The 23,335-nt window shown below is 39.0% G+C and overlaps 2 protein-coding genes across 66 annotated transcripts in view; both read left to right on the forward strand.

Moving 5' to 3' along the window:
• FOXP2 (forkhead box P2) overlaps positions 1-2,372 on the forward strand; it is a 665,882-nt gene extending 663,510 nt beyond the window's left edge. For 45 of the 50 annotated variants that reach the window (XM_086396670.1, XM_086396664.1, XM_086396653.1 and 42 more), the window contains one exon: positions 1-2,372. This exon is cut by the window's left edge and continues 870 nt beyond it. The gene's annotated coding sequence lies outside the window, so the exon portion shown is untranslated. The other 5 variants (XR_015162584.1, XR_015162585.1, XR_015162586.1 and 2 more) reach the window with 1 other exon arrangement.
• A 3,151-nt stretch (positions 2,373-5,523) lies between these two features.
• LOC147374282 (uncharacterized) overlaps positions 5,524-23,335 on the forward strand; it is a 165,241-nt gene continuing 147,429 nt past the window's right edge. For 5 of the 16 annotated variants that reach the window (XM_086396708.1, XM_086396716.1, XM_086396714.1 and 2 more), the window contains exons 1-2: positions 5,524-7,853; positions 14,228-14,320. In XM_086396708.1, coding sequence (XP_086252834.1) covers positions 7,756-7,853; positions 14,228-14,320 — 191 coding nt within the window. In that variant the 5' untranslated portion in view covers positions 5,524-7,755. Of the gene's footprint in view, positions 7,854-14,223; positions 14,321-15,553; positions 17,685-20,584; positions 20,671-22,309; positions 23,305-23,335 lie in introns of those variants that run through there. The other 11 variants (XR_015162595.1, XM_086396712.1, XM_086396713.1 and 8 more) reach the window with 6 other exon arrangements.

The raw sequence follows: 23,335 nt of genomic DNA on the forward strand, positions 1-23,335 counted from the left end.
CTGTGCAAGCACCATAGAAACATTTGCATATCTGCATAGATCTTACAACTGTACTCTTTACCTCCTTGTGATAAAGCTTTGTCTACCTGCAAACACAGTCAAAGGCTACAGCTGCAAACCAAAGCCAACTCTAACCATGGCCAAGAGCTCAAGGACAGAAGCAGCCACATGCTTTGGTCAGCCTTCTGTAACTTCAATTAGTACAAAGGAACCTTCTCCATGAACTACCTGCTGTTTTCTGATGACCTCTGGGATCTTTTCATTTAGCCCTAAAAACCAAGAATCAAATATGACAACTAAAAAACACAACTAAAAAACCTAATTCAGTCACAGAATAATCTTCTGAGGCCAAAAGTCCATCTAATGCAATGAAGATTTGCTTTCATTAAAGACAGAGGTGAGGACAAAATCTGCAGTGGAAGTTATGATATGCTAGAAAGCAACAAATGTGGATCACTGACCAAAACGATTATGTACTTGATGCAAATGCAGATTGCATATTGTTATATATATATAGGACATTGTGTTTTTGTTTTCCCCATCCAGTCACTTATTTTTGGTGGTGAATACATGTTGTTAGAAGATGTCTTGTATGGTCTGAATCTTTGTTGTGTACTATTTTTTATAGTCTTAAGTTATAATGAAAAAAACAAAAAGTAGGAACCAAACATAAAAGGTCTAGTAAAGCCAAAAATTAATTTCATATTGATTTTAAAGTGATCTAGCTGAGTTTTTACACTGAAAGCAAAGATTATAGCAATTGTAGTCCATGGTATTTATTTTCAGTCAAACCAAAGTTACATATAATTCTGCCTCTGCTGATACGGGATATTAACACTAACAATACACTCCCTTTCAAAGACTTGCACAGGCCAAATTGTTGGAATGCTGGTTTTCGCGAAGACTCCAAACCCCCAAACTAGGATAATGCATTATGGTGTAGTTGAAAATAGCATAGTCAAATGTTTGCTTAAAACCTAGAAACTTTACGTGTTGCTTTTCATGTGCTGTGCCAAGTCTTGATAATACTTTTTCCCCCAACCAAGGGACCTCATAACCTGATGATGGTTATTGCTTTACAAACAGTTTCGACAGAAGGTGGCTGCTAGAGCTTAACATATGTACCAGTTCCATGTGATGGAGCTGGTCCTTGCAAACTAAGCTCATCATTTATTCTTTGCTGAAGTCAGCAAATAGAGTTAGAGAAATACCCAGTCATCAATCACACCAAATAAAAGGACATAACGGCTTTCAAAAGGGTTTTCCCACTTACCCAAAAGGCTTTCTGAAAGCTTCTACCTCTGCAAAAAAAAAAAAAGAAAAAAAAGAAAAAAAAAAGAAAAAAAATTAGAACAATTATGGCAGATTGCATGAAACGTGAGAACGTCACAGTAACTGCTACTTTTCATTCTGTTTGTCTTTGGGTCATGATCAGTGAATGGGAAGTTTACGATATGGTATCAAAAGAAAGATTGGGATTGGGAAGGATGGTTTTCAGTCATCTAGGATCCTACTGGAAGGCTTATCTGAAGGGAAAATGGGTCTTTCAGGTGCATGTTCAAAGGCTTTGATGGACTGAAAGTAATCTTGAGAGCTGTACCATCAGGAGGGTGGCCTAAGACTACAATGCTAAAGTATGCATACCTCAGTTATCAAACTTTTGAAAGGAAGTCTCAGCCACAGAATGCATATACCTGTAGAGTTTTGCATGGGTTTTATATGAATACAATTTTAAAAAATAGCTGCTTGCACATTATACCAGAAAAACCTCCAAAACTGCAATTGCTTTGAAAATAGATTTTAGGTTTTTTGGAGTTTTCTGAAATGCTTGGTCTGTATTTTGATAATTGTGCATATTATGTAAAAATGTTGGTGGACCCATAAATGACCAGACTTTTTCTAAGAAAAATGTTGCTTTAATGCATTTCATGAATTTTTACTCTTATATCATTGCTTGCTAGTAATAGCAAATCTGCTTTTCTGCATCTGCTTTGCGTAGCTATTGTAAGGCTTTGAACTAATGTATGTATTTATTGCTTGAACTTCTGTGCATACCTTATAAAGCATAATGTCTGACAATTTAAATGGCTCATGTATTCTTGCTTCTATCATAAGCTGATTATGGGGACTATGATCTTTTGTATACAGCAAATTTTAACTGTAGCACAAACATCTGTTTATGTATTGGTGGAATATACCTGTTTTATTTATCTTTTTTGAGGTAAACTAATTTTTGATACTTTTCATTACTGTGTACTATGTTCATACTTTGAATTCTCTGACGTTAGAAGTCATGGTTGAGAATTGTAACAGCTGTTATTCGTTCTGTATTCATGGCTTTCACTGCTGAATAAAATAAAGGACCAAACCTAGGATTTGAAAGAAAACTGTCTACCTCTAACCCCAGGGAGTTATCAGATTTTATTTTACATAGTTTTAGTCCACAAAGACACACTTGCTTAAACCTAGTGGGCTTAAGGCTTATATTCTATGTGGTTGGATTCATGGCACAATTGTACTGTTTGAAAATCAATTAAAATTTCATGTGAATGTTACAAGTATTTGGTAGAATTACCACTAACTGGGTTTTCTTTAGATCACTCAGATATGGAGAAAATGTCATCAGCATTCTGTGTCTACAGCTGCTTAACTTCATAAGAATGCATTTCTTTGTGATTAGGGAATCGAAGAATAGTCAGCTAAGAATAGAGCTACAGAAGTATACTTAAAATAAACCATCCTGGACTTTAACATCCCTGGGCAGATTCAGTCACAAAATCTATTAGACAATTTTGTAAAGTTTTCAAATTGATCATTCACATTTTGGGGAATTTGTGAGACTTCATCCTACACATGACAATATTAACATGCATTCAAACAGTAGCTTTATTAATGCCATAAAGCTATTGAAAGAAACATGGCTTACCCTTGTCATTTCACTAGTTCAGTTTGCAATGAGAGGTTTTTGTCCATGAACATTTGGCAGATCTTACTTAGGAAAAAAAAAGAAGGATGTACATTTTCCTCTAGAATCATGTATGAACAGTGTGTCACTGCTGTTGGATGTAAAAATGTATATAAACCATTTCATTCACTTGATTACATTTCTGAAGTATAAATAAAAAATCTGATACTTTTGGACCCATTTATAACCCCTAGGATTTTATTCTTTCGGAGAGACTATCTTCCTTGCCAGAACCAAGTCATAAATTTGTGTACACATATCCCACAAATTTTTTAAATCATTTCCTTAGGAATTGAGGATTCATAAACCAAACTATACTCAAGTTCAATCAATAAAAACGGGTCTGTTTGTCAAATACATTCCATTAAAAACTATCTTCAGGTTCAAATTGGCTTCCTCACATAATCATCTCATGGTCTCATGTTTTTACTCGAATAGAATTTGACATTTAAATTCTAAATTAAAAGGAGGGGGGGTCCGTGATGAGTTTCCTGTTTTTAACTTTTTCATTTTATCTGTTCTTTTTTGCCTCCAAGTATCAGTCACACCCATGGTATCCTGTCCTGATTCAGGAGAATGTACAAGGAAAGTGTAAGTAGCTTTCTAAGGGGAAGCTTCTTAGGCCTCTAGGGATCAGACCCAGACCCTTCTAAGTGGACAAGACAAGCAAGCTAGGGCCTTGGCAGCAGGAAACTTTGCCTTTTTCTTGAACCTCAACGTGCATTCCTAAATCTCCCATAATCAGAAAAAAAAGGAAATTTAAGTGTTGAGTATATTTTTACTTTATGCATAATTTACTAGTATCTGTCATCCCAATGAAAGAGTACCTTGACTGAAGAGCTTTCCATAGGATAAAAATTGTTTTAAAAGAAATGTGACCATGAGATTAATTTTTTGAAACTTAGGGTTCATTTTTCACTATTGATTATTGAAAGTAAATGTCCCAACCCAATGTATTTTGTTAACTTAAGACTACATTCCCATGCAGAGCAGAGGTTAACATAAAGAAGAAAAGGAAATGAAAAGAAAATTTTAACAGTGTTCCCACTCTGACCAGACATTTGAAACTTGACTAGTTACATGATTCTCTTCTCAATCACCTGCAAATTCTCTTGTGTTCAGTTTAAGAGGATCTGGGGAGACTGTGAAGAGGAGCTTACCTGTTCCTATAATAGCACATGGGAAGCTTATGGGAGGGAGAGCCCCTAAGCCACCGTTACCTTCCTCTCTTTGGAGGCAGCCCAGAGCCCTAGAGCCATGAAGCATGTGATAGGGGGAAAATAATATGGCTTCCTTCTTACTTCTCCTTTAAATATATTTAAATGACACTATAGAAAATGCAGTTAATAAAACTGGGCTTCCCTGGTGGCTCAGCTGGGTAAAGAATCTGCCTGCAATGCAGGAGACCCTGGTTTGATCCCTGGGTCAGGAAGAACCCCTGAAGGAGGGCATGGTAACCCATTCCAGTATTCTTGCCGGGAGAATCCCCATAGACAGAGGGGCCTGATGGGCTATAGTTCATGGGGTCACAAAGAGTCGGACACAACTGAACGACTAACACTTAACTTAATAGAAAATGCAACATTTAGAAGTTACCAATCCTCTTTGATCAAATGTGCTGAAAAAAGGAGAAGTTATAAAATTTAAAAATAACATATCTGCTAATAGAAAGTTATTATGATTATATATTCACCTATCCTCCACAAGCCAAAAAATTAAAGCATATTTGGGGGAAAGAAAAACAGGAAAATTGAGGTGAGCACCAAGCAGAGAATCCTTGCACTTGAACTCTGCAGACATTTAAATGTTCTACTCAGTGCCCTTCATCAGAGAAAGGACCTCTGCACAGTAATCCATAAGAAATCGAATCAACAGAACCTCAATAGAAACATTTCATCTGGAGGCATTAGTCCTAGATGTTAGAAGTCTTAGAACAATAACAAAAGCTTGCTACAGATGCCATGCGTTTATTTAGTTTTGGCCTCTTTGGTAGTAGAGATAAGCTCAAAGTTAATGAAAAGCAAAAAAATTTATTAAATCATTTACAGATCAAACTGGCTTCGCTATCAGCCATGAAAAGCTATGTGAATCTCATGAAATAATCCCATATCTAGGTTATCTCCAATTCCTGACACCTGGTTCTCATGGCTATGTTCCCATTGAATGTCAATTTAATATGCATTCTGAAGCAAAATCAGTTCTGTTTGGTACTGGCAATATTTATTTCCCTTGCCTTTTCCCATCATTTTAGAAATAACCTTATAGTAATTGCCACCATAAAATGTAAATATTTCATTAATATTCTTCCCTGCATAAATTTAAAGCTGTTATTAATGAATAATATATGTGTCAGTCATTCTGCTGAAGGTGCCATCTTAGGCAGATAATTATGACTCTCCTAATTTTCTAACAGGGATATTCTGGAAGTACAATTGTTATTCCAGCATTTAGAAACATCATTGGGTCACTTTAAGAGCACATATGATACATAAAATTTGAGAGATGGTCATATTAAGATCAGATATCTAAAAAGAGGCTTCAGTCCTTTTAGAACAAGTTAAATGACATATCAGGTTTATTTCTAAGAAACCTATTCAAAATCAGGAGGAAAAAGCTTTTATATTATATGCTCACAACCTCAGAAATTATGGCTTGAACAAAAGAGAATTTATTTTCTACAACTCCAGTCTCAGGTAAGCCATGATATTGAAGCCCATTAGGAGTAAATACCTGAACATGGATAATAAGGCCATATCTTCAATTCAGGTAAATGTGCCGTTACCTGCTAGTGACTTCTGCCTTGAGAAAAGTAAAGGTGGTAGGTCATAATGTCCACAGATTTGCCAATCCTTGTTTGGTTCCTCAATGGCAATGAACTATGAGAAGTGTTCACATTGTTAGCCAAAAACCTGAGAGCATTATTGGTGTATAGAATCTAGAAGCTGAAGACAATTCCACACTGGAAACTTCGGTGCTAAAATAGTTTAAGTGAAAAGTGCCATTGGTGAGAATATTACATTTGGTAAATTCTGATTAGTAAATACTGATCTCTGTGCTTGGTAGGCTCTCAGAGTAGTACTTTCTACCTTCTTACTTTTCTTCCACTGGGACATGGGTATTTAAAGTCAACTGGGCAGGGTCAAGGTGAAGATGCTAGATGTGAAGTTTGATTTCTTTGTGGCTCTCAATGTTATCACCCAAATGTGTTATTTATATTCAAGAGTTAAACTTCTTTCCACCCACCACCCCTTCCCCAAAATGAGATGATGTTATAAGGACCTCACAAAATTCTTCATCCTTCAGTGAGGATTAAATTTCTAATGGGGTACAGAACTGTTGGAAGAGAGCCTGCTCTAGGACTCAGGAATTGTGTAAACCTTACATAAAACAATCACATAACTCTAAATAACAGTACAGGTAAACAGACTTGAGTGACTAAGGGTTGAACAAGGATAACTCAAAGAATATAATCAAAAGGTAATTCATTTTGGTCTCTTACTGCCTTTCTAAACTTTATTTAACAGGGCAATCTGCTGTGCCAAATTAGAACTTGTGCAGGTTCCATGGTGTATCAGCTCACTCTTGAATAATAAACATTTGTATTGACCTTTGACATCATAAAATGTCCTAATAAGACATTTAGAACACAGTCCCATGTTTTAGACGAAACTCTGAACTTGACTTTGGGTAACACCTTCTACCCAACTCTAAATCAGGTTTGTGACAGGTTGGAGCCAGGCTGTGGAGACCATGGTCCTTCTCTTTTGCTTTGCTGCCCTGCCCATCTCCCCATTCACGATTGCACTGTCTGGTCAGCAGGGTCATGATGGAAACGTTCTCACAGCCATTTCCCAGCAACAGGCTGGCAGGACCACCCCAATGTTTCCAGTAAAGTCACTAACCATTCTCTAGCTCTCCCAGCTGGGAGTCAGGCTTGAGTCCAGTTAGAATTACTTTTCTCAAGTGTGGGTAAGGCACCAGACCTTTTGGTCTCCCAATTTCAGAGAACATATTCAAAAATTCTTAGCATAATCACCTGGAGAAAGCCCTCTAAGTAGGCTTCGGCTGAGAAGGCAGCAGCCTTCCCATCCTGGAAGAGGCAATAGTCATCTCCGCCCAAAATCTCTTTACCAATCTCTTGATGAAAACTTAAACGTGAGCATCCTATTAGAGGAGCACATGAGAGACTGGATACACGTTCTAGAACAGATATTCCTAATTCAGGAGCTGATTGCAGAAAGAAGAATGCCCATTTCTGAACTCAGCTGACAGCAATCAGTGCTAATCCACCAGGTGTACCAGCTTCCCGCGGATGCCGAAGTGGTCCCAGAATCCTCTGTCCGCAGGCGCCATCAGGGTTTCTCTCCCGAACTCCGTGGGTCTCCGCTCCTCGTCACGCTTCTCGCCCTCACAGGGATACAAGGAGACAAATAAGAAAAAGTTCCTCAGGCATTGTCTAGCTTTGCATCAAGTCAATTTCCGGGAGGGCTGAATCTTAAATTTGAAGATGCTGAGCACCAGAGGAATTAAAAATACAGTCGTCTTGTATCCAGTGTCATGGATAGCTACTTAAAATCTCCTGGACAGAGTTTGCAGATATATATTTTGAAAATCTTACTCTCAGTATTTATTTCAACTCTTTCGGTAAATTTTAGAGTTTAATAAAATAGAAGAAGAAGGAGAAGAAAACGGTGGCTCTCACTGCTGGAGCGAGGCGGAAGGAGCACGGGAAGATGGCGCCGGCCCCCCGGCCTCCTCTAGGAAGGCACCTGTAGGTGCCCACACACCGGATGCCTGTCCTCAGGCCGACGGGGCAAGACCAGCAAATGACCCTCCTTCAGTCTGGACGCCTCTCCTTTAGGCGCTTGTGTGCTGGACCCTGGAGCAGGTGAGTCTGCGAGCAGATGCGAAGCCCTTCAAGAGCTGTCTCAGTTCATTGTGAGTCCGTGGATGCCAGAGCCGTTGGCTTGCTTTCTTTCTTTTTAATTTTCCTTTCCTGGGAGGCAGCATTTTAAAAAATATTTTTATTTACTGATTTATTTGGCTGCGCTGGGTCATAGTTGCAGCACACAGGGTCTTCCATCTTCCTTGTGGGGATGTGGGATCTAGTTCCGGGACTAGAGAGCAACCTGGGCCCCCTGCATGGGGGCAGGGAGTCTTAGCCATTGGACCACCAGGACAGACCTGCTGGTTTTCAAAGATGGATTTTTGTAGGGTTCTCTCTCAACTGCAGGTCTGAAGAGCCTCTGCCCAGGCACTATTTTCGGAAAATTCTTATGTCATCTTACTTGATGCTTGCAAGCAGCCTGCGATATGTGAAATTTACCCATTTATCAGACAGGGGCTTGAGAGTTGGAAAGGTCTATAGTGACATCACTAATGTTGCAGAATTAGAACAAAACAAACAAAAAAATTGGATTCAAATGTAGAGCTTTGATTTTTCCACAGCTTCTTACATGTGAAGTGTGACTTTGGTTTTGCACGTGGAGGCATTTTAAGGAGGGAGTAATAAATCCGCATTGAAGTTAAAATTCTGAAGTGCTAAAAGACGCTGATGCTGGGAGGGATTGGGGGCAGGAGGAGAAGGGGACGACAGAAGATGAGATGGCTGGATGGCATCACTGACTAGATGAACGTGAGTCTCAGTGAACTCCGGGAGTTGGTGATAGACAGGGAGGCCTGGCGTGCTGCGATTCATGGGGTCGAAAAGAGTTGGACACGACTGAGCGACTGATCTGATCTGATCTGAAAGTTACCTGGATTACAGAAACATAACATGTAGTATCTGCAGAAAGTGATTGCAAGAACAAGTGTTTTGAGACCTAATTTCTGTATTTCTACAACAGACATGGCTGTTTTAAAGTTTCTCTCTTTGTGGTCTGCTTAATTTTTCACATGAGTGAAGGCAGTGACATGGATGCATTTTGTTTATTTGACCCCCAGTGTGTCAATGGGTAATACCTTTGAAATTAGCAACACAATGTGCAAATCTTAGTGGAGACTGTGATAGGTTATCAGAAATATTTGGAGCCTGTAGTTTATTGCTATTTTTTTGGACATTGAGTCTAATCCCATGCAATTTCAGGTGACTCAGATATTAAGCCAATACCTGTCAAAGGCCTCCTTGAAGAAATGTTTTGTGAAGTCAGGGACTCCTTGTCTTGTTATCAATACTTGATACTAACTGCGGCTAGTACTCAGAGGTACTCAGTAGAGTTAATCACATTTAAATGGAGTGCTTTAAAGCAAACATGTAGGCTTTTTAAAAAAAATCAGAATATGTTTTATTACTAAAACTTCTTTTATTATCCACTGTGTTTCTTTTTCTCCTTGTTATCTATTTTATGCGCTATCTGGAGGTATAATAAACCTTGGATTAGTTGGCTAGCTTAATTGAAAAATGTTTTGAAATGAAAAGTTAAAAAGCAAAACAAAATATATTGAAAACCATTTCCATTCCAATTTCTTCTGTTAGTTCAGTTGTAAGAAATGGAGAACAAAAGCATTACCAACCAAGGCTTTTAGCAGAAACATAATTGCTTACACATCCAAATACATCAGCCAAGTTTGCTACACGCGATTAGGCAGCCAATTGTGTTGAAAATGTGCTTGCTCATTCAGAGGAGACCACACCCCAGGGCTCACTTACTTACATCCTTAAGTTGGGTTAACACTAGCTCATTCTCATTATCCACTTCTTGGAAAATATAATGGGGCCACCAGTAGTAAGAATCATTTGGGTCCAAATAAAAGACCTAATGTCTTCAACTAACCCCACCTTGGTTAGGCCAGGAAAGTTTCAGTCTAGTCTTTCCTAAGAACTCAAGTAGAGTCATTCTATCAAAGGATGCCCGTAATTAATCAAAGTTGTATACCAGGCACTGTGAAAAGTGCATTATGTTTAAAAATGTATAATGTCAGAGAAGTGGATCAAATTCTACATTTAAAAAAAAAAAATTTACATGTCACCTGAAAAATAGTTCAATTTAAAAGAGAAACAGGGTCATATTGTATCTCAGGTACGTTTCCCCATTCTTGTTTCTCTACCTGAAGTTAATTTAGTTTTCAATTCTCAGGAAAATGTGTTGGTGACTTGGAAAACTAGCTTTCCTTGTCTTGAAATTCTTTTCTAACCATAACACCAATTTTTATTTTGAAATGGTCTTAAATATGGCACAGCTATTATACATTCCTTAATTTCATCCCAAATATCTAAGTAAAGCAAGATCATCTTTTTCTTAGTTTTCCCCTGAAAGTATAGAGAGAAATATTTTACAATAGCTGGGCTTTAGGTATTCAGACGGAGAAGGCAATGGCACTCCACTCTAGTACTCTTGCCTGGAAAATCCATGGACAGAGGATTTTCTGTCCATGGCTCTGCCTACAGAGCCTGGTAGGCTGCAGTCCCTGGGGTCGCTAAGAGTCAGGCACGACTGAGTGACTTCACTTTCACTTTTCACTTTCATGTACTGGAGAAGGAAATGGCAACCCACTCCAGTGTTCTTGCCTGGAGAATCCCAGGGACAGGGGAGCCTGGTGGGCTGCCGTCTATGGGGTCGCACAGAGTCGGACACGACTGAAGTGACTTAGCAGCAGCAATAGCAGCAGCAGGTATTCAGAAGACCCAAGATGGCAGGTGAAGGTAACTGTCCCATTCTTTGATTGACTAGAATTTACCTATGTAATAGCCACTTACTTAACACATCATCCTTTAGGATCAATTCAGAAATGTTGGGATCAGCTATGTGTTGGAAGTTAGTTCTCCTGGGATAATAAGTGCTAAAAGTTCTCATTGCCAGCAGGCAACCACATAAAATGTAGGCAATGAAACCAAGGTGCTAGCTAGTCAACTAAGTGTAGCATGCCTTCCACTTAAGCAACAAATTCCTTTTTTAAATTTTTTCCTGGACTCTGATTTCCTGACTATCACTACCCTGGACAAAGCTGAATGCAAAAACTACACATTTGCATGTCAAGCTGACTGTTGGTTTCTGTATAAGTTTGTTGTTGCTGCTGTAATAAATTAAGTGGCTTAAAACAGCACAAATTTATTGTCTTATATCTGCTTATCACAGGTCTCAATGAACTAAAATAAGGGTATTGACAGGGTTGTGTTCTCTTCTGGAGGCACTAGTAGAATATTTATTTTCTCATCTGTAATAGCTTTTAGAAGTCTCTCACAGTCCTTGGCTTGTGGCCTTCTCCCTCTATCTTCAAGCAAGCAAAAATAGATCAAGTCTTCACATCACTCTGCCCTCCTCTGTCTCCTTCCGCCTACAACTATCCTTGTGATTATACTGGATAATATATGTATTAAGATAATCTAGAATAGTCTCTATATTTTAGGTGTAGCTAACTGTCAACCTTAATTCCATCTATAGCCTTTGCTGTAGAAACACAGACTCACAGGTTCCTGGAATTAGGATGTAGACACCGTTATTTTCCCTACCAGAGACTCATTTTCATTTCGACTGATAAAAATTAAATATTTTCAACTAAAATTTCTGAAAGCTACCTGTAGACAGTAAACAGGAAAACATTTCTCTGAGCCAAGTCCATTTGTTGCTCATACCATTATCTTTAAATGGCTCTGATAGTAGCAGACAGATTTTTAAGATTCAGTGATCTCTGGTTCCATATTGTCTGTGTTCTAACTTCACTGAGCCCCTTTCCTCCCCACTTGCCTTTGTGTGGGCAGTACAGCTCTGCTCTCAGTAACGAGCCCCTCTGCCACAGAGCAGACCTTTTGAAGAGTACCTACTTTTCATCATGCCAAAGTATGAGCTCACACACGTTCATGCTTGCCTTTGTTCCCTCCAGGCTTCCATACCTCATGAGTTGCCTCTTTGCTTTCAGGGGGAATCAAGGTAGCAGACCTCAACAGCATTCTGTTTCAAGGGTTGAGGAGAGGCAGCAGAGAGGGGATTTAGGTTATATCCAATGACCACCTCTTTCCTGGGTTTGCCCTCACAGCAGCTGGAGGGCTTGGAGGTGCTAAGCCCTCTGATTTAGAACTACACAGGTCTGAAGGCTGAGCATTTTCTATGAAGGGCCTTCATCTTTGAAATTCCCTCTCCAAGGCTATTGACCTACATGGCCTGAGGTAAATTCTATCTCCCTAGTAAAGTGGATTTCACAGTTAATGTGGCCAAGCTGATTTGGATTATTTATTTCCAATGTTAGCCACAGTTGTAGAACTCTCAGATGTGGGCAGGAATTGAATGCATCTTTAGAAATCTCGGGAACGAATAGCACTCTCTGAGACACGAGAGGGATGGGTTGTATTCTTTTTGTGTGGCCCGTGACTTGCTCGAATACCAAATTGCAGCCTCTCCTCTGTGGTTATTTCTTCCACATTGTGTTCTGTCGGGCTAACCTACCTGACCCGTTCCTATGTTTGATTACTTGACAGCAAATGAATGACAGAAAATGTAAATAAAGCACACTGCACATCTGCATATCAGGCCAGCGGTGCCGGCCTGTGTGGGGGACTGGAGTAGGGTGGACCTGAAGGAAGTTATTAGCTCTCCAGCAGGGGCAAAGAGAAAAGCCAGTTCTGTCAAACATGAATGTTGAAACAAAAGGAAATCACCCCGTCCCAGATGCTCTGGGCTGAATCTGCCTTCCTGGGGTCTTATTCTGGTTCAGAGATAGCTCTGTCCTTGAAGTGCTCTCTGTTGAGTGACACTAGTCCATGGTATCAAGTAGTGTTTAAAATACCTAGATTAAAAGCCTTCTGCATTTAATGTCTCAGCTCCAACAGGTATATAAACCAAAATGAACTTGCAAATTTCATTGAAGCTTTATCCTCTAGCCCAGGCTAGTCCCTAATGTCACAATTTCCACATTCCTGACAAAGAATCTTTTACTCTAACCAAGTTCCCGCTCACAGTTGGCAGCTGGCCCATCCAGCGGGGGAAGGTGACTTTTGTGGTGTCCCCACTCGTGCAGGGGTGCAGGTTAACACATCCTTCTTGGGCAATGAGGGGACTAATATTCTGTGCTTTGTTCAAAGCTCTGAAGGATCAATGTATGACATGTGATACTCGAATTGATGCTATTCCTGTCCTGAAAGGGAACTCCAGTTCCCTTCCAAGTGGAAGAGGTGAGGGGATTTGACTCTTGGCTCAGTACTGCCTGAGTAAATACTTTTTTTTACATCAAATTTCAGCCTAATATGGTTTGAGGTTTCAGTTAAAACAGGTAGGTAACAGGTATTCTTATAGATTTTTTATAATGTGAAATAGATCATGGGTTTCAGGTACATTTAGACCACGTAGTGCAGCTATTGTTTTTTTGTTTTTTTAAATAAATTCAGTAAGTGTTCAACAATATGTAGCCAGTGTGTTCGTTAGCCTGGCCACCATCTCACAGGGAGCCCACTTCCGGTGAGGGTGCTCTGCCAATTGTTGCATCACCAGCAGAATTTGTGCATTTAAGAGGTGGTGTATTTGTAGACCCCGTAACTCCTACCTGCTGAGTAGAATGGGTACAATTGCTTTGACACAGGAAATAGAAGCACTGGTCTGTGTCCAGCTCTGCTGTTCTCTCCTGAGCCTCCACATTTGAAGAAAGTGGGCCTATGAATACAGTAGTAGGCGATGTGGTCAATGATGGCCGAACTCAGAAGCAAGTTCAAATTGGACCTGCTCAACGGAATAAGTCTGCTCAAGGCCCAGCAGTGAGTTGAAGGTCCTCTTCTTGGGGAACAATTCTCTTCTTCAGGACCCAAAGAGAATGGTGACTGTCCAGACTGTTCTCAAAGCTTGGTGACCTCAGCATTGGACAGATGGGGTCTGCGGCTCGTATACCTGAAGAAAGCCATTCAATATACACTGAGTCCTGATGGATTAAACAGTACAGGATTGCTTTGACGTTTCTCTCCTCAGCTTTACTGAGATGTAACTGGCAAGTTAAATAGTAGGATATTTAAAGTGTACAACACAATTCACACGCAGATTGTGAAAGGATTCCTTCATTTAAATAACACATCTGTTGATGGCTTTGTTTTGTAGCCTAACCCACCAATCCCGGTGCAGTCCACCATGATACCCTGACTCTGCTCACTCTGGCCCCTGCCACATGCTTACCCAGTGCCTGATCACATCTGCAGTTCATCAGGTCACATGTAGCTGAACTGACGTGCTACAAAGCATGTGCAAAACATGTCTACATCACCCTTAGGACTTCATTTCTTGTTAATTAGCAAACTTTGGCTTTCAATGATGACCAACCAACTTTTTTTTTTTTTTTTTAAGAAAGTGTTCATCTTATGTATACAAGACTTACAAGAACAGCCTGGTATGCTGTTGGCTTTGTCCTGGCAACTAAAATCAGTCCCCAGCACTCATCAAGGTATCTTGCTCTCAACTTTCACTACTGTATGTAATCCACTTCTATGTTTTATGTGGAGAGATTTTTGTATGTCCTGGGGTCATGATGAATCCAGAACCATGGTTTGAAACATGTTCTATTAACTCCACAGTCTGTATTTTCTGCTTTGACAAGTTCCACCATACCTTCAAATGTTGCTCTCCACAAAAAGGAATCATAGTCTTCATTTTAACCTTTTGTGTGTGACTAGATCCCCCTGTTACTTGAATCATGTTGCAACTCAAGTTTTCCTCTCTCATGTCTTTTAACTTCCTTTGCTTTTAACAAGGTTCCGACAGCTGGGTAGTATTTCTACAGTGGTCTCATTAGTATCTGGTTCAGAGCTGGGATAATTTTCCCTGGTTTTTATTCTCTACATGTATTTATTTTATCTGGAATACTTTATGGCATTATCTTATTGTAATTAGACATTGGGCTAAAGCTTAGGCATTTTCTCGTCCATAAATTTGGGACCCTTGCTTGCATCTTTGTCAAATTATCATTGAGAATGCGGTCAGGAAGAAAGATTTTTGTCCTTATATTTCTCCACCTTTCTCCATGTGGTTTTGCTGACCAAGTCATACTTGATTTAATTTCCCACTGTACATTGAAATTAGCTGCAGCTCCCCCACAGTCTCCATTCACCTTCTAACCCCCTAAGGGTCTCTCTATTCCTGTAGTACGATTATACAGTTGTTCAAATGAAATGAATCAGGTCATTCAGGTTGTATCTACACAAATAAACACTGGGCTGGGAGCTCAACTACAGGAAGAAGTTCTGAGCCATAGATTTTAATTTGAACACGGACACCATCTCTTTCTCCTTGGATCTTGATTGGGGAAGCGAAAGCGGCATGATTCCTGATTGTTTTTCACTGCATCCAATTCAGACCTACCTGCTCCATTTTGGCATCCTTGTTTCGTTTTGTTTCCCGTCTAGTTTCTTGTGATGATTCCCTAAGTACTGGGGTGAAATCTCTAGGTTAAAGCATACACCTAAATTTGGCATGTGTAGGACTTACCGGCAAATCACCTCGATGAACACAAATGCACAGCTATTGGCAGTGGATTGAGTTTTTTAAAAAATATATTTGAATAAGATAAACAGCAGCCTATTCTCAGTAGAAATTTTTCCTAAAGCAACCTTTTAGTGAACGTAAATATTACGTTCACTAATTACGGTATTCACTAATTATGGTAATCTGGTATTAATAGGCCTCCTAATGGGAAGAGGGCTTCCTGGTGGCTGAGCGGTAAAGAATCCATCTGCCAGTGCAAGGAGACGGCAAGAGACGTGGGTTTGATCCCTGAGTAGGGGAGCTCCTCTGGAGAAAGAAATGGCAACCCATTCCAGTATTCTTGGCCGTGGGTAATTTGGTGGGCTTCGTTCCATGGGGTCACAATAGACTCCCACACAACTTAGTGACTCAACAACAACAACCATGGGGAGGAGTCATGCTGGCCCCTTGGATGTGCACTCCTGTTGGAACCCCACGTCAAACTTTCTGGAGTCAAGGGTGTCTGGCTTGAGGAGGGGACTGAGACATGTGATTACTACTTCTATGTCCCCCGAATACTTTGAATGACTATAGAAGTCCAGAGAATAATAAATTCATAAACCTATTAAAATTCAGGGTTGAAGTAAGGGAGTAGAATGGACATAGCTAACAAAAAAATGAGTGTCTGGGAAGGGTTATGATGGATAAATCATAATGGAGAGAATGATAATTTATGGGTCAAAGGAAACAAAAGCAGTTTTACATAGTGGTTTCCCAGAGTTGGTAGATAAGGAAAATGGAACTGGGAGAAGGGGCAGAAACCGTTACCAGGACTGAAGCATTAACTGCAGAATGTCTGCAGTGAGCCGTATTGCTCACACTCTAAGCCTGCTTCAATGGCAGGGCTGTTGGTCCCCAGATTGAGATCAGAAAGCTAGCCTCTGGTATAATAACCTACCAACTGTTTCTATCACACAACTTGTAGAAAAAACACTTTCTCAGTCTAGCTCAGATACACTTATTTTTCTGAATTACATATTTGTATGCTATACTAATGTATCATATATGGTATATAACACAAAATAGAAATTCTTAAAAAAAGATGAGAAAAATTTCCAAATAGAAATCCTAATACAGGCCTCCTTCAATTAATATTATAATCCATTTCTGAAAATGAGATGTTCTATGTGAAATATTAATCATGAGAATATTCTCATTGTTTAACTGAGAATAATTATAATGTATCAACTCAAAGCTTCCAACCAATTTCTTGAAACGTAACTAAAACATAGTAAACTAACTACATATAAGTAATAAACTCTTAAAAATGTAGAAGCCTGAAAATAGCACTTCCTGATATCTGAAAGATATAGTTACTAACAAACAGCTGCTTTTAGTACAGTCACATGTACTCAACTTCACGGTATAGATGCTCTGTAACACTTAAAAACTTAAAAAAAAACTATGCATGAGTCTAAGATTTTACCAATTATAATCAAACATATCTCAAGACATTTCCATCATTTGGTTTAAAATGCATTGAGTTTGGGGGATTTAAATATTTTTTTTTCTGAAAAATATTGGCCAAAAAAATGTAATATTAAGAGAGATGAATGTTTCTGAAGACTGGGTATTAAAAGAGGCATTTTGCCAGAAAATATTGATTGGGAAGACTGTGCCTCTGTTTTTTTCCATAATCTCGAGAGAGCAACTTGTATTCACTGAGGTGAAGTCAACCACTTTGCAGGCTCCCGCTTTCTAAAGACGCAAGGTGGTCTACCAGGGAAGCTAGTGTTGGAGTTGCCGTCTCAGATCAGGGCCTTGATCTTATTAGTACTGGTTAGCCTAGAGGGTATCCGCACGCCCTCAGGTGAAATCTGCCCATGCCCACGCCTTGCCCACATACCCCAAACTGGCAGTAAATTCTCCCTTTCAAAGAAGAGTGTGAGTCACACATAGGACTCATGACAACCAGTGACAATGACCTCAGCTGATCATTCATTCATTCAATCAGGTGCATGAAGCCAAAACCGTACGTTAGCAATCACTTGAGGACAATTGGCAGCATAAAAAAGAGAGATGAATGAGTGAAAACAGTAAACCCTAGACAATGAATGCCTTAAGGAAGAAAACAGTGTTTTTTAAAAAAATTACTATCTTACAGAGAGTGAAGAAAATAGTGTTTTGTTTTGTTTTTTAATTACTATCCTATAGAGAGTGAAGAAAATATAGTATCCATTTAACAAGAAGAAACTGCTAAGAAAAAAGATCAGTCAGAATTAAGAGAGTTGATGAAAAAACACAAATTATAAAAAAAAATTAAAAAAAATGAATCATACAGAATAAAAGGGAAAAGAGGAAGAGACAGAAATATAAAATGAGAAATTCAAGGGCATAGAACATAATCCAAGAAATAATAGATAAAATATTTGTTTATGTGTAATTTCTTGTATATTAAAATACTGAGAGAATAGTTTAGAATTGTTTTTCATTTGTTCATTTGAACAGGGAAGGGAGATGATTTTTTCTTGATTTGAAGTGTAAATCTTCCAGGACAGAAGCCTGCTGCTGCTGCTAAGTCACTTCAGTCGTGTCCGATTCTGTGTGACCACATAGACGGCAGCCCACCAGGCTCCTCTGTCCCTGGGATTCTCCAGGCAAACACTGGAGTGGGTTGCCATTTCCTTCTCCAATGCATGAAAGTGAAAAGTGAAAGTGAAGTCGCTCAGTCGTGTCTGACTCTTAGCGACCCCATGGACTGCAGCCTACCAGGCTCCTCCGTCCATGGGATTTTCCAGAAAAGAGTACTAGAGTGGGGTGCCATTGCCTTCTCCAAGGACAGAAGCCTAAGGATTCATACTAAGAGGGTGAAGGAGAAATTAGGAAAGAAGACAGACAACTTTTATACTTTTTCCATTGTTTCTATGCCTGCTGTTAACCCTCAAGTTAGTGAGGAATATTCTAATTTCTAGAGAAAAGTATTCCATTCTATAGTCTGAGGAAGAAACAGAGCTGTTGAGGACAAACCCAGCAACCTGTGCAAGGATTTCATTTGCTATAAAGAAACCAGGATTTATTGGTGCAGGTCAAAGTCGAAGGCATTTCATGGTAGATATATTTAATCAGAAATGTGCTCACTAATGTTCCAGGTACCCATTTAACTCTCTGCTTGGTCACCTTACCATCTCAGTCTCTAACCACTATTATCCAGGAAGGATGATTTAGCTCTCTGTTGTGAGGGAAAAATTTCTCTGGCATTTGACAAGATAGTGTAGGGCCTGAAGGGAGTATTCTATAAAATATCATGGACCATGCAGATCACACTTCAAGGAGCAGAGTGTGATGGACAAAATGCCAGACATGCAGGAGTCTGCTCACATTCAGAGCAGTTCCAGGCTGGCTATGCTGGTCCTGGGTGTCATCCTGGAAGGCGGAGTATCCCTGCAGAAGCCAGATCAGTTCCAGGACAGGCCTGGAAGTCTAAGTGGGCCTTAGACTTAGAGACCACCCAAAGCTGTTTATGGTCATTGTAAATTATGGGAGGGTCCAATTTAATCTCCCTGAGGCCCCCTCTCCCACCAATAGGGCCACAACTGAAGGAGCCTTGAAATATGACAGAAATTTATGGCTGGCTAAATACATGGCATTTGTTCAATATTAGGTTTCAGAAGTTGTGCCACTTGAGAGATCTGAGTTTTCAAGTTCTCAGGAAATGAAATGTGTAATGTGCAGTAAAGACTTATTTAAACCATTTGTTTTTTGATACATTTGAATAAACAATTAGAGCATTTTATTACCTGTAAAGTAATTGTTACAAATATAATAATTTATGATCTACTCTTGCATATATTAATATAAATTATAATAAATTAAGAAAGACTATCAGTTCTATGTATAGACAGTATCCTAAATTACGCTGCCTAGATTTGCTGGTATTTTAGGATTTGCCTTATAATGATGAGTTTTTGCCACCCTAAACCTATTTGACTGGTTAATACAATGAGAATGTTTAATATTTTAAAGGAAAATTACAGCATTTAGAAAGAGCTTTAGTTTTAAAGCAATAGGTCTTACAAAAACATTATTCTAACTCCATAATCCAATTTCTCTATAATGAATAAATATGATGTTACATAGAAAACAGAAGCAATATCAGAATACTTCTGAGTATATAAAAATGAAAAAGTTGTAAGAATGGTATGAGATATATTGAATTGAGAAAAAAATTATTATTCCAAACACTTTAATTAAAAGAAATATATAACAGATTAGCTTTGCCATTACTTTCAGTAATTTTCAAAAAACCAACAAAAACTACATTATAATCTTCATATGTATTAATTTGTTAATTACACTTTACATAAATCAGTTTAAAACAGCTTAATTTGTTTAAGCATGGTAGAATTTCTAAGAATTCTACAAAAGAATACAAAGAATTACTTGCTAGGTTTGTTTAATTTCTGTGTGGTCCAAAAAGTATGTGACAAGTAAGTTAATACAGAGAATATTTATTTAATCATTCAGTGCCCATATATAAAGTTTTCAGATCTCTATCCTCTGAGTGTGAGTACAGCAAAGAAATCAGGTCTGAGAAAAGATATCTAAAGTAGATACTTTGCTCATATCTGAATTAAGATATGCCACAGTGTCATACCCATACTTTATTAATTATCACATTCATTTTCTTATTGCATGACAATTTTAGATAATCTAAAAATAATACATTTATATTGCATCTGCATGAGAAAATGATTTGGGCAACTGATTTTCACCTGAAGTAAAAGTCCACACTCATTCTAAAGTCTGAGTCTATTATAGTAACTTGAATAGTGTTCTCCCAAAATTCAGGTGCCTCTGAACTTCAGAATGTGACCTTATTTTGATAGGGTCTTTACAGATATAATCAGATAAGTTGGATGGGGTCATATTGATTTAGGGTCAGCTCTAAATCGTATGACTGCTGCTTTTATAATTTAATAAAGTTTGAGTGCAAAATCTTTTCTATTAAAATGAGTTTCCCAATAGATACAAAGTCTTACTAATCTTGGTTATTCCTGTTCTCAGTTTTGTTTTGCTTTGAGGTTTTTGTTGTTACTGCTTTTGTTTTGCTTTTGTTTTTGCCACATAACAGTCATTTCCTTATTTTACAATAAAGCACCCCTGTTTCCTTTTGAAGAATGACCACCCACCCAGTAAATGAAATCTTGCATGGACTATCAGTAAGGCTTCCTTCTTTCCTCTTTTCAAGGATTGGACCTGAGAGCCAGGCTAAGCTAGTTGGATTCTGTATCCCAAAACTGAATCTTCAGCAGAATGATACAAATACAGAAAAAGGTTAGAGACAATTTATCCATTATTGGTGCCCTCAGTTTTTACTCTCTGAACACTCAGAAATTCCCTCATTCATTCCTTTATTAGGCCTAGTTCTTTAGCTGACATTTCATCATTTTGTCAGCTACTCCAGAGCCTTCAAGTAAATTCAGATTCCTGTTGCTTACACCCAACAAACCCTAACTGATATCTCCACAAAGTCTTGTTAACTGTTCTGCATAAAATAGCTGCTCAGGGTAGAAGTCACAGTGTTCACAGAATCCACTCTGGCTAGTTCAAACAAAGAATTCCCAAGGGCTCATGGAAACTTTGAGAATGCAAAAGAAACATGCCCAAATTTCTGATACAAAACTGGCCTGGTGAGGAAGTTACTGCCTCTCAGGCCAGATGGTGAATGCCAGATATATCGTTTGCAAATATTCTCCCCATTCCTTAGACTGCAGTTTCACTCTGTGAATTAGTTCCTTTGCTGTACAGAAGCTTTTGTTTGATGTAGTCCCATTTGTCTAATTTTGCCTTTGTTGTTTATGCTTTTAGTGTTAAATCAAAGAAATCATTGCCAAACCCAATGTCAGGAAACTTTCCCCCTGTGACTTCTTTTAGAGGTTTTAACAGTTCAAAGTCTGTGTTTAGATCTTTAATCCATTTTGAGTTGATTTTTGTGTATAGTAAAAGATAATCATCCACTTTCATTCTTTTTCTTATAGATACCCAATTTTCCCAACACCTTTTTTAAAAAAGACTGAGCTATATATCTTATAAGGAATTAGTATAGCCAAAACAAGGGATTCCTACAACTCAATAGCAAAAAAGCAAATAACCCTAAAAAAAAGAAGGGGGAAGCAAAGGTCTTGGATAGCTGTTTCGCCATGGAAGACATACAGATGGCCAATAGGTATATGATGATGCTCAACATCACTAATCATCAGGGAAATCCAGATCAAACCACGTGAGTTACCACCTTACACCTGTTAGGATAACGGATAAAAACACCAAGGAAAGATAGCAAGGGGCAAGGACATAGAGAAACTGGAATCCTTATGTGCTTTTGGTAGAAATGTAGAAGAGTACAGCTGCTATGGGAAATAATGTGGCAGTTCCTCAAACAATTAAAAATAGAATTACCATTTGATTCGGCAATACCATTTCTGAGTACATAACTGAAAGAATTGAAATGGGATTCTTGAAGAGATACACTCCCATGTTCATTGCAGCTTTATTCATAATATCTAAGAGAGGGAAGCAATATAATATCTACTAACAGATTAATGGATAAAGAAATTGTGGCATATACATACAATGGAATAATATCCAGTTTAAAAAGAGGGGAATCCTGCCTGAAGGACATTATGCTAAGTGATATAAGCCTGTCACAAAAGGACAAATACTGCATGATTCTTCTTATACTAAAATACTTAAACTCATAGAAACAGAGCATCGAGTTTTGGTACCAGGGCCTTGGGTGTTGTTCCATTGGGTATAAAACTTAAGTTATACAAGATGAATAAGTTCTAGAAATTGTCTTTTACAGCAGCACCAGGACTTAATGCTGTACCATGCTCTTAAATATTTGTTAAAAGTGTAGATCTCATGTGTTTTTACAGCAATAAAAAATAAATCCCAGAAATTTATTTTATTGCAGTTGCTCCTGCCACAGCCCCAGTGCAACTGCTGCATGAGGACTTCAACATAGTAACCACTAGAAAGCCCTTACAGTGCTGCTGCTGCTGCTGCTACTGCTAAGTCGCTTCAGTCATGTCCGACTCTGTGCGACCCCATAGACGGCAGCCCACTAGGCTCCCCCGTCCCTGGGATTCTCCAGGCAAGAACACTGGAGTGGGTTGCCATTTCCTTCTCCAATGCATGAAAGTGAAGAGTGAAAGGGAAGTTGCTCAGTCGTGTCCAACTCTTCACAACCCCATGGACTGCGGCCTACCAGGCTCCTCTGTCCATGGGATTTTCCAGGCAAGAGTACTGGAGTGGGGTGCCATCGCCTTCTCCGTACAGTGCTGCTGCCATCCAATATTCTTTAGCCACCAGGACTAGCAAGACAGACTCAAGCTACAGGCAGCACCTATTTTGTCTGTTTGTCAAATGGGGATTTGACCCTGCTGGTGAGGTAGGGCTCTCTCATATCATGGACATTTCCCCCATGAACAAACAAAACAGCAAAGCTGTTTACAAAGTGATGGGCAAATAAAAAAAGGGAGTCCCCTTTGAGCTGACAGGTGTTCACTACATCAAAATTTTAGTAAATGGATTGAAAACAAAAGTGTGATAGGTTGAAGTAATAGCCCCAGTTCTGTATCTCTCCGATATTGACTCCCTTGACGTGTAACTTTGAAACTCTTCCCAGTACAGCAGAAGTCCCTTGCCATACACTTGGGATGTAGCCATGTGACTTGATCTTTCCAGGACGTTAGCAGAAGTGATAGAAGCAGAAGTGCGAGAAACATGCATGTGGCTAGCTTTGCGCTCTGGTGCTTTTTGCCACTGCAGTGAGAACACGATGGGCCACTCAAGAGGAAGTGAGATGCATTGACAGTCCAGTCAAAAGCAAAGCGGTTGGGTCAGATCAGTCTTTCCTCAGCTGACTTGGATGTGAATATTTATTGCTGTATGAGACAGAGGTTTGTGTTTGGGCTTTTTTTTTTTTTTTTAATTGTTA

Source organism: Bos grunniens, chromosome 4, assembly GCF_055505025.1.
Source record: "Bos grunniens cultivar Pamir isolate PY7600 chromosome 4, Bosgru_T2T1.0, whole genome shotgun sequence".
Taxonomy (NCBI): Eukaryota; Metazoa; Chordata; class Mammalia; order Artiodactyla; family Bovidae; genus Bos; species Bos grunniens.